Source organism: Diorhabda sublineata, chromosome 4 (genome assembly GCF_026230105.1).
Source record: "Diorhabda sublineata isolate icDioSubl1.1 chromosome 4, icDioSubl1.1, whole genome shotgun sequence".
Lineage (NCBI taxonomy): Eukaryota > Metazoa > Arthropoda > Insecta > Coleoptera > Chrysomelidae > Diorhabda > Diorhabda sublineata.
The window spans coordinates 22,447,653-22,459,086 of record NC_079477.1 but is presented as its reverse complement, the minus strand read 5'-3'; the positions used below and the strand labels follow the sequence as shown (position 1 = coordinate 22,459,086).

General features: G+C 29.7%; 3 protein-coding genes across 3 annotated transcripts; 1 reads left to right on the top strand and 2 right to left on the bottom strand.

Moving 5' to 3' along the window:
- Positions 1–659: 659 nt before the first annotated feature.
- LOC130443171 (uncharacterized) lies at positions 660–2,217 on the bottom strand. Its single transcript, XM_056777672.1, has one exon. The coding sequence runs from the start codon at positions 2,056–2,058 to the stop codon at positions 769–771; it is 1,290 nt and encodes a 429-aa protein (XP_056633650.1). The 5' UTR covers positions 2,059–2,217; the 3' UTR covers positions 660–768.
- A 216-nt stretch (positions 2,218–2,433) lies between these two features.
- On the top strand, positions 2,434–3,570 carry LOC130443172 (ubiquinol-cytochrome-c reductase complex assembly factor 6). Its single transcript, XM_056777673.1, has 2 exons — positions 2,434–2,571; positions 2,630–3,570. Exon 2 carries the CDS (start codon positions 2,722–2,724, stop codon positions 2,884–2,886), a length of 165 nt encoding a protein of 54 aa, XP_056633651.1. The 5' UTR covers positions 2,434–2,571; positions 2,630–2,721; the 3' UTR covers positions 2,887–3,570.
- A 76-nt stretch (positions 3,571–3,646) lies between these two features.
- On the bottom strand, positions 3,647–10,345 carry LOC130442625 (protein HIRA homolog). Its single transcript, XM_056776908.1, has 14 exons — positions 10,158–10,345; positions 9,925–10,101; positions 9,490–9,803; positions 9,148–9,435; positions 8,817–9,098; positions 8,001–8,332; positions 7,820–7,945; positions 7,583–7,763; positions 7,433–7,532; positions 5,652–5,915; positions 5,500–5,596; positions 4,012–4,259; positions 3,872–3,960; positions 3,647–3,822 (listed from the first exon to the last, which is right to left on the bottom strand). Exons 1-14 carry the CDS (start codon positions 10,192–10,194, stop codon positions 3,703–3,705), a joined length of 2,655 nt encoding a protein of 884 aa, XP_056632886.1. The 5' UTR covers positions 10,195–10,345; the 3' UTR covers positions 3,647–3,702.
- Positions 10,346–11,434: the final 1,089 nt, after the last annotated feature.

The following is an 11,434-nucleotide window of genomic DNA, read 5'->3' as shown; positions in this document are numbered from 1 at the left end:
TTGATACGATTGACTTAAAAATTCATTTGGAAGATCTAGGATAGAAACAAAATGGCTGAACATGTTTGTACAGTGAATATTCCAATAAATTAAGAGTAATGGAAGGATATCTTTATTATTTTTACGCCTGTTACAAATTAATTGCAATATTAATATCTAATTGCTCATTTTTATCACGATGTTCAATTTTTCAGATTTAAATAAGATTACATCTGTATTTGAAGAAAATATTATAAATTATTTTCCAATATTTTGTACCAAAAAATTCTGATTAATTTACAACCCCAAAGCTAAAAGTTGTAGTCTCATGCTCTTCCTACAATAAAAGTTTGTTATAAGTTCTTATATTATTATTTCTAACTGTTTTAGGTAAACGTTAATTCTATTATATTTGATAAAATTTTTCCCCATTTCTGTTCATTTTTTGTATACTTCGCAACAAAATAATTTTTATATAGTACGCCTATGGTAAAGCGGATATTGCCGTCTGCCATTTGCAATAACCATACTTTTATTTATTGCTCCTTTCTTTATTTTTAATTCAATGGTTTTACGACTTAAATTTGAGGTTAGTTTTAACGCAATATATTGTTAGATATCGAATAATTTAACCATTTTCTGGCATACATTGTTTAAATTTAGGATAAAAATGTATAAAATCAACTTCATAAAACATTTATTATTCGTAATCTACATCAACTACTAAATTTAACAGACACATAAAGATTCCACATTGAAACATTTAAAAACAATAAAATTAAGTTATAGTCATGAATTAATAACTTCCAACATTTCCCTAAATTCCATATCAGTTTGTGTTTCCATGTGCGTCATATCTCTATCTCCGACGTCTTGTTTTCTCCTGGACATAACAGTTTGGCTTTCGACAGATTTCAGCACGTCGTCTATCAAAGTTTGTGTCTGAATATTACTGAAACCTAGATCACTCAAAATTTGATCGGAGGTCTGCGTGTACATGTTACTCATATAATCACAACCGAACATAACGTCGTCAAATATAAAGTCAGTTTGTGTCTCCATGTTGCAGTTATCAAACTCAAAGCTACCAACATTTACGTCTTGGAGTAAATCAGAGGTGTCTGTGTATATCGTATCGTGGGTATGTGTAGAATTATTATTATTAGAAGTGTTATTTTCTCCAGTTTGTGTACTAGAACTATTAGTTTCAATAGGAAAATCGTCGTCTTTAAACGACGTATTGCAAGAAAAGTTTTTCGATTCTATAACATCAGTTTGAGTCTTCAAACTTCTTTGCGTTGACGAATTATCCATTGATCCACTATTTTTTCTTGATAAATTACGATAGTTTCCTATAGTTTGTGTCTCTACTGTGAAATATTCACTTTTATTACCAGTTTGCGTTTGTTGATTATTTCTACTATCAAATTCTCTACAAACTTGAGTCATTTTGCTTTTATAAATCGATGGTACGTTGTACGTTTGACTTTCTTGGTTAAATTTCTTAATATCGTTTGGTACTATTATTAAATTGAAAGAACTTTTAGGTAAAATAGGCCTATCTGAAGCTTGTAGTAGAGTATCACTTTTCGAACAAGTGTTAATAACTTTATAATGAGTCTTTAAAGGTATACAATGTTTTTTTCTTCTACTGTGAGTTTGTAGAGATTCGTACGTGGCATAATAAGCGGGGCACTGGGGACAAGTAAAATTCACGCCACAATAATCAGAGTGTTGTTGAAGATTTTTCTGTTGTGGAAATATCTTATTACAATTCAAACAAATATATTGTTCTGAAGAATGTTTCGTCATATAATGTGTACGAAGTTTTTTTAATTCTTTGAAGTATTTGTCTGCGTTGTATAAACATCCAAGTTCTGGACAGAAATAATACTTCGTGATAGATTCTTCTAATAAATGAGGTTTTCGGTGAGTTTTGGTTAAATGTAAATTAAGGTTAGATTCCGATATAAAAATACTGGTACAACCTTCTTCCGTGCAATGTACTTTATTATTTACCTTACATTCCTCGGCTGTAGGATAAAACTTTTTTACATTGTCTTGAATTATGAACTTCATTTTATTTTTCGAAACACAAACTTGGAAATCGATTTATGACAGAACCACAAGTAGAATTCTATGAACCGCGATCTTATAATTATTTACGGATTTATATAATTTTAACAAAAATACTTGACTGTTTAATGACAATTATTATTTTTTATCAAGAAATTGATTATTTACAAAATTTGCTTGGTGATTAATTAATAATTTCAAATTTAAAAAAATATACGCTAAAAATTGACTATTTTTACATAAAAAAATCACTAGATTTTATATGTCAATTTCTGTCAAAAGAATTAAGGTTATATTACTACTTCTAATTCAAGAAATTCAAATCATTAAAAAAAATTGTTATGTAAATAAGATAAATTTAAATGAAGTTGTATTCTCCTAGTTTTCGAAATTTTCTAAATAAATGGCCGGGCAAAAAGTATTTTGGTATGTATAGATTCCTTCCGATATTTTTCGTACTAGGTGCAGCACTGGAATTTTCAATGATTAATTGGCATGTTGGCGAAATAAATTTTTGTAAGTATATCTCAAAATATTTAAATAAATCTCATTCGATTTCGTTTACGGATTTCAGATAGAACATTCAAGAAGAGACAAGCTAAAAATTTAGCAGAACAAGAAATTGAAAAAGATAATCAAACAATCTAAATAAAGACTAACGTAAAGATGCCCGCAGGTGTTAGTTGGGGAAGGTATTCACTATTTTCAATAGCAGCGCTTTTAGCGATGTTATCCGGATCTCAAGTAGTTCATTTGTACTATAAACCTTTATCTGATATAGATAAATATATTGAAGAGGAAAAAAGGAAATTAAAAGGATCAAAAACTTGATTATCTTCATTTTATATGTAAATATTGTTAAATAAAAAGTTATTAGATTTGTTTAATCACTTTTTTGTATTTAATAAATGATTCAATTTCCCAAAATAAAAGTTGCAATAGCAGTACTTCAATGAATATTATCAGATTCATGAGTAGTTCATTTGTACCATGAATATTTTCTCTTATAAATAAATAAATTGAAGAAAAAAAAGAATATTGAAACAATCAAAAACTTTATTATTAACAATTTAAATGTAAATATTGATAAATAAAAAATTATTACATTTGTTTAACCAATTTTTTTATTTAGAAATGATTTAACAAAACAAAATTTGCAATATGAAAGTATTAAAAATACTAATAAATTTCTAATTTTTTCTGTTCTGTTCAAATAAAAAGAAGTAATAAGGACTTGGAATGAAAATTATTGTATACAATATTATTTTTTTTCTACCATTAGTATTTGTTTTCAGTAGAAGTACTTTTATGAATGTTATCCGATTCTAAAGTAGTTCATTTGTACCATAAACCTTTTCTCTTATAAATACATAAATTGGAGAGACATTAAAAGAATCAAAAATTTGATTATCTCCATTTTGAATATAAATATTGTTAAATAAAAATTTATTAGATTTGTTTAACTATTTTTTTTTGTATTTAGAAATGATTTAACTTCTCAAAATAAAAATATTGAAAATACTGATAAATTTCTAATTTTTTTGTTCCGTTTGAATAAAAAGTAGTGGTAGGGTTTTAGAATGAAAACTAGTTCATATTAAAAAATTTATTTTACTAAAATTATGTTTAATATCACAAAAATTTAACCTATAGATCATCTTGTAACTCGTTAACTTGTTCACTGTATTCTTTGTAAAGTCTTTGCCATGGCAGTTTAGTTTTGATAATTCCTAATATTTCATTCAACAATTTACGTTTTTTCATACCCTAAAACCAAAAAAAAATCCTATCTATTGCATTAGTAAAAATAACTTACCATAACTTGATCCACTTTTGGTTTCTTAGCGCTTTTATGGGTAGGACCCATCAAATCGTCCAATATAACTCTAAGCCTACATTCGGGTCCTGAAATTACATTAAGTTATACCCCAAGGATAACTACCCACCCCTAATTACCTTTCTCCAATAAATGATTCACAATAGCAAATAACCAATACTTATACTCAGTACTAGATTCCAATACCCCCGTGGCTGTTATTTGAGATTCTAAGAAACTCAGTGTAACTCCCGGTGGTAAAGTATCCATACTTCTTTGTGAAGCCATACATCTTTGCATAGAAGCTAGAGGCAATGTCATCGGTACTTTCCTTATGAAATTGCTCCCCGTTACACAAACAGGATCCAAAGGATTCGACACTTGAACCCTACAATAACAGGATAATCATAACAACCCCCAAAAGAAGAGTAGAACAAATTTATTTTAAATTTTGGGTACTTGGTAAGTTTTTCTGAAAAATATGGAATAATAAGCAGTTTTAGTGGTATAGTTATTAAAAATTTTAATGGTGAGAGATTTTTAATGAAATTGTAAAATTTAGAGATCTGAGGGTTTTTTTTTGAAAATTAGCGGTAGGATAAGTTGTTTTGGTAGCTAATAGTTCATCAATTTTTAGTTTCGAGTTTCACTGATGGAATTTTTATGCTTAGGGTTTTAAGCCCTACAAAATAGAATAATGACAGTAACGAGCAGAGAACTTTCTAGAATGCTAATAAAATGAGTAAAAGTGGATTTAAGTACATATTTTAGAAGTACTTAAGTACTTGGAGTTCTATTTTGGAAAATTGATGAAAAATGAAAGATCTGAGGGATTTTTTTGAAAATTAGGGGTAAAACAAGTTGTTTTGGTGGTTGATAATCCATCAGTTTGATCATTTTAGCCCTGTGGTTAAAATTTTAATACTGTAGAAGGGTAATATAATAAATAATGTTACTTTTCTCATGAAAAGGGGGCCTGTTACATTAACCCTAAATGATTTGTTATGTAAACCCCACAAAATAGAATAAAAACACAAAATAGTCTTTGAAAACATGAATAAAACCAGTTAAGGTGGATTAAGTACACCTTTTAGCTTTATGTGAGGAAATTGTTAAAAAATAAAAGATTTAAGGGTTATTTTGGATAAATTTGAGCTTTATGTTGCAAAATTAATAAAAAATTGAAGATTTAAGGGATTTTTTGGAAAAATTGGAGCTTTGGCAAATTGATAAAAAATGAAGGGACTGGGGATTTTTTGAAATAATTGGAGCTTTATGTTTCAAAAATTTATAAAAAATGAATGATTTAAGAGATTTTCTGAAAATCAGGGGTGGTATGAGTTTGATGGTTAATTTTACATGTCAAGTCCTATTGTAGAACTTTTGGTACTGTAGAGAGGTAATACAAGACTATTACTAATTTGATGATATTTAAAACAGGTTTCTATAATAAATAACAAAGAAATTCCATAAAAAATAACCCTATGAAGAATACATCAAACTATATCCAGTTTAAGAACAAAAAAATCAATTTGTGAACAAATTTCGACCCCCAGTATCTAATTTTGTTCGAAATATGTAAATAAAATTAACAAAACACCATTTTTTTGTTATTTTCATCCACTTACCACGTTTTTAGATCGACACTGTAAGCGTAAGCCCTTCCGTCAGTTAAAGTAATCACAGGTTGATTGGAGGGTCCCAAACTACAACCGTTCACCATCCCTACAAGATCATTTTAATCAGTTCTCATTCGATATCGATACAACAACATCCTCACCTTTTCCCGTTAACAAACTCCTTATAGATATCCTGGAAAAAATATTTTTGTGAGTTTCCAGATCCCACATATGTATCAGACCGGTTTTGGTCAATACCAAACAGTGCCCTTCTTGGGATAAACTTATCGAAGACACCAAATCTTCTATTAGAATCGGAGGTAGAGGTCGAGCTCCTGATTTTATTTCGAAACAGTTTATTGTTAAATCTTCACAGCATACCACTATGAGTTTTCTATTGGCCGTTAGGCATCTTATAGAAGAACCTGAAGACGAAATTTTTTATATAAAAAAAATGATTTCATCATATATTTTGATATGGTACTAGATTTTTGATTAATCATAGTAGATTTTTCGCTATATGTTATTGGAACATCTAAAGATTTAATTTTTATAGAAATATTCATCTAAATAGAGTTGATGGAATACAAAATAAAAATTTTTATCATTTGGAACATGTTAAAGATGATTTCGTGGTACTTTTTTTCATTTAATTCATTCTATAAGAAATTAATTGATAAAAATAACATTTAAAAGAGAAGTAGCATAAAAACAGACTGTATGGAGGACCAGAAACCTCAAGGAGGAGATGGAGGTCAAGAAAAATCAAAATTTGAGGTTTTTGAGGCACCTAATGGAATTTTTCATCATTTGGAACCTGTAGAAGATGAAATTTTGATTCTTTCGGAAACATTCGTGTTACTTTTTTCCATATAATTCATTATATAAGAAACTAATTAATAAAAATAAGATTAAAATGAGAAGTACCATAAAAACAGACTGTATGGAAGACCAGAAACTTCAAGGAGGAGATGGAGGTCAAGAAAAATCAAAATTTGTGTTTTTGAGGCACCTAATGGAATTTTTCATCATTTGGAACCTGTAGAAGATGAAATTTTGATTCTTTCGGAAACATTCGTGTTACTTTTTTCCATATAATTCATTATATAAGAAACTAATTAATAAAAATAAGATTAAAATGAGAAGTACCATAAAAACAGACTGTATGGAAGACCAGAAACTTCAAGGAGGAGATGAAGATCAAGAAAAGTCAAAATTTGTGGTTTTTGAGGTACCAAATGGAAGTTTTCATCATTAAGAACCTGTAGGAGATGAAATTTTGAATCTTTTGGACTCATTTGTGGTACGTTTTTCCATATAATTCAGACTATAAGAAACTAATTGATAATAATAGCATTTAAAAGTGGAGTACTAGAAAAACAGACTGTATGGAAGACCAGAAACCTCAATGAGGAGATGAAGATCAAGAAAAGTCAAAATTTGAGGTTTTTGAGGTACCAAATGGAATTTTTCATCATTAAGAACCTGTAGGAGATGAAATTTTGAATCTTTTGGACTCATTTGTGGTACATTTTTCCATATAATTCAGACTATAAGAAACTAATTGATAATAATAGCATTTAAAAGTGGAGTACTAGAAAAACAGACTGTATGGAAGACCAGAAACCTCAAGGAGGAGATGGAGGTCAAGAAGAGTCAAAATTTGAGGTACCAAATAAAAAATTTTGTCATTTGGAACATGTAGAAGATGAAATTTTGATTCTTTTGGAACCATTCGTAGTACTTTTTACCATATAATTCAGTCTATAAGAATTTAAATAATGAAAATAATATTTAAGTGGACTGAGGACCAGAATCTTTAAGGAAGTCAAGAAAAAGCAAAAATTGATGTGAACTATTTGAGAAATAAATTTTTCTATCATTCGGATACTATTTAAGATGACTTTTTTGATTTTTTGAAAAAATCCAAAAAAATATTCACCTAAATATGTATCCCATTTAAGTTCTTTGTCGGTCATATTTTTAAACACCTCGATTTTGGAAAGCGAACCTTTCGGAGTCTTATGGCAATTATTCGTCATCTAAAAACCAATTTATTAAACATTTATTTCGGTACACACCATATACTCACTTGTAATTTAACGATACCGCATTCTTTGGTCGCCGCAACCCCCGGGGCTAATTTCAAAGGATCTAAAACGTTGATGAATTTAATAATTGGTTCATCTCCTGGTACTTCACAACACATTAACTGGTTGATTTGGACACTGGGCGGTTGGGGTACTACTTTAGTCACTGTTTTACTTTGCTGACTGAAAAAAATTCCAAATTAATTCCTGGAAATCGAAAAATATTATGGGAAACTCACATTGTTGGGATGGTAGTTTGTTGTGGCTTCTGTGTGTCTTGGGGTTTAACAGTTTCGATGATAATTTGACTTTTAGAAGGGGATGATTTACTGAAAGACGTTTGGGAATTACTAGTTGAATCAATTCTGGAAAAGAAAATAGTTTCGTTTGAAAAAAATTGATTTTTTGAGGATAACTCACTTTTGGTTACTAGTTTCGTTGTTATCCTTCGAAGGTGTTAACATCATGGGGGTTATCCTTCTTTTTCCTGATGGTAATCTCGTTTCTAATTGTTTATTCTGAGGTACTAAGATATTTTGATTGGGTTTAGGGGATTCGTATTGGATATCTTTTTGTGGGGTTACCGGTTGGGGTGGGTCTTGAATTTCTATCGATATGTTCGATTTTTCTTGTTTTTCTTTTTCTTCTAGGGCTCCTAATAATTCGGGGTTTTCTATTATTTGAGAACCGCTGAAGGACAAGTTCCAACTCTTTTGGAACGATTTGTGGTACATCTTTTCATATAATTCATTCTATAAGTCAAAACAGAATGTAATGGGGTCTAAAAACTTTGAGGAAGAGAAAAAGGTGAAGAAATGTCTTTGAAATAGTAAGTTTTTGGGGGCACAATCATTTGAAACCTGTAGAAGATGAAATTCTACCGTTTTGATACATTTTCTCATATAATTCATTCTAAAAATCAAATATAAGTTGAATAAAAGCAATAATAACATTTGGAAGTAAATTACAGACAATAAGATCAGGAAAACTAAACAAACTAAGTTACCATTAACTTTTAGGGAAACAAAAAGGTTCAAAAATGTTGAAAATTAAAAGAAACAGGCACAAAAAGAATCTACACCAAAACACAAGTAAAAATTAAAATAGAAGAAGATAAAGCTGAAAAGGAATGAAATTAAACGTTATATACTGGAAAATATAGACAAAAAAGCTATAAAACAAACCATGTTCTTGTTATAACTGAAAGGCTAGAATAATTTTAAAATTTTCTCTCACCTTTTCATCCATTGTTAAAGGAGTTCCGATTTCTTCTTGGGTAAAAATTACGCAAGCGACGCTCCCATCCCAAGAGCAAGCCATGAGGTATAACCCGTTACTACTCCAAGACATATCCAAAACGCTATCATCAAATAAATCCTTAATAACAACCAACGGTCTTTTTAGAGAAGTCAACCAGACGCTAATCGATCTATCTCTAGATCCAATAGCGCAGCAACAATATTGCGTAGGTTTTGGACTGTTCTTTTGTTGTTTTTTCAAAATATTCGAATTAAATCTCTAAAAAAAAATTGTATAATGAAATATATTTATCGATTTGATTACTTACAACGCACGTAACAGCTTTTCTATGTCCTACGAAATCTTTATCTTGTTTCCAGCCTTCCCTTTCGATGATTTGCGCTGTTGGGCCTCCACCGTTCATCGCGTGTGCTGATACTAAATACTGACCATCAGGCGACCAGGATAATCTTAAGACGTGAGTGGTAGCAGAGCATTCATTAAAAGGATCAGTCACAACTTCCTGTTGAGTCCAATCTGATGTTCTCCATATTCTTAAAGATTTATCGTCGGATTGACTGGCAATGTATTTATCGACAGGATCCCAAGTTACGCCCTAACAACGTTTATAATTACAAAAATATATTTAATATTGTTATTTGATAGATACTTTGACCATTCCAGTGTGATTTTTTAAAACTGCAACTTTTTCTGGAAATTTTTGTGCGTTCCAGATTATAACGGAATTATCTACGCTTCCTGAAGCTAACCAGCCGTCGTGAGGGGCCCACGCAATGTCTAGAACGTCTCCGTTATGTGAATTGAGAGTGTGAATGCATTTCCAAGTTTCTACATTAATTTGACCACTTCCGAATACTGATGAACTACCTTCGTTTGTTAGTCTCCAGATCATTACTAATTTATCATCAGATCCGGAAGCTAATAAATGCCCAGCATTACTCCAACGAACGACATTCACACAAGCTATAATAAATCAACTTCTTACCATAATAAAATGAAAATTCGTACAATTTACTTTAAAATCATGTAATTGTTAATCTTTTATAGCAATTCTATTTTGTTATAAAAAATATAAAGTTCGTACCTAGATGGTTATCCATTTGACATAGCATTTTCGGTATTTTTGAATTAAATTCTTCATTTTCATTTAAAACTGGGCCAATATTCCAAATAACAATTCGTCCTCCGGAGCCTCCTTGTCCTCCAGTAGCAAATCGTCCTCCATTCGGGTGGATATCGACGGAAAAAATAGGTTTGCTTTCTGAAAAAGATCAATTAATCGCCTTTTTATGAACAAAAATGACTTCTTTAACTTACGATCATGGTTTACCCAAGACGGTTTGAGAATAATCATTTTTTTATTGAATTAAATTCGGGAAGTAAAAATGAAATTAGGATAAAAATACATTTAAAGCCATTTAATCAAATATTTAAATGTTTAAAGCAAGCATAAACATAACCAATAAGTTTGACGTGAATTATTTTTAGCTTGTTTTTAGCGTTGTATTTTTATTTTGTGTTCTATTATTTAGTATCATTACTCGATGCTAGAGGGCAGTTTAGAAAATGATATTGCCTACTCTATACTTCTACAATATTTTGTGCTCAATTTGACAACTTTGACAGATACGATTTTGTGACCAAAGGATATTTGACATAATTTCTTTCAATTTTAAATAAGCAGTGCGTAAAATTCTTTTACTAGTCATGTAATATACCGTTACGGTCATCGCTTGGTACCTTATGGTACCTACCTCTCACTTTTATTTACACTCTATAATTTTATGTTAAATTGTACAAAACGCCATAATATAAAAGTTAGATGAGCGCATGAGACCTCAGGTGAACAAAATCAAATTTACATACAAAACATTTAAACGTTAATGTATGACAATTTGGAAACGTTCAATTTAAATAATAGACTATATTTTGAATCAAATTTTAATAAATGGAAAAATAGTTGGGCGGATGGAATGGAAGTACTACACAGGTGTATAATCACGGAATGCGCCGTCTCGCTTGTAATATAGTCTAGGAAAAATAGGTTGGGGTCTAGAATTAACTAATCGTGACCGTAGTTGTTTAAATACAGTTTGACATGGCGCAAAACTAAATGTCAAACAAATCAGCTAATCAATTGAAGCATTTTTATTTACAAAAGTTTTGTAAATATCAAACATCATGCTCTATTCATTATATACATAGAAATAGTATTACTAGACTTTCTATAATTAAAAAGTTGTACCAACTTCAGAAGTGATTATAAATTATAATATAATAATAAGAATATAAATTAGAAAGAATATTTCAAGCTTTTAACAGAGATAACTATACAATAACTTGTTTCTATGTCGTTCTAATATTGGAACTCGAATTTTATCAAATACGTAGTCTAGGTTTACTATGTCTATGGTTATTTGTAATATTTTGACTTTAACACTATTATTGACGAATATTATATTTAAAAAAAAATTTTTAATGTATTCAATTGAAAATAGAACAATCTATCACTGAATTTAAAATGAAAAGTACAAAGAAAAGGGTTTTATTTTGTTATTACTCTCAAGCTATTTCTACTGGACTAACTAATAGTT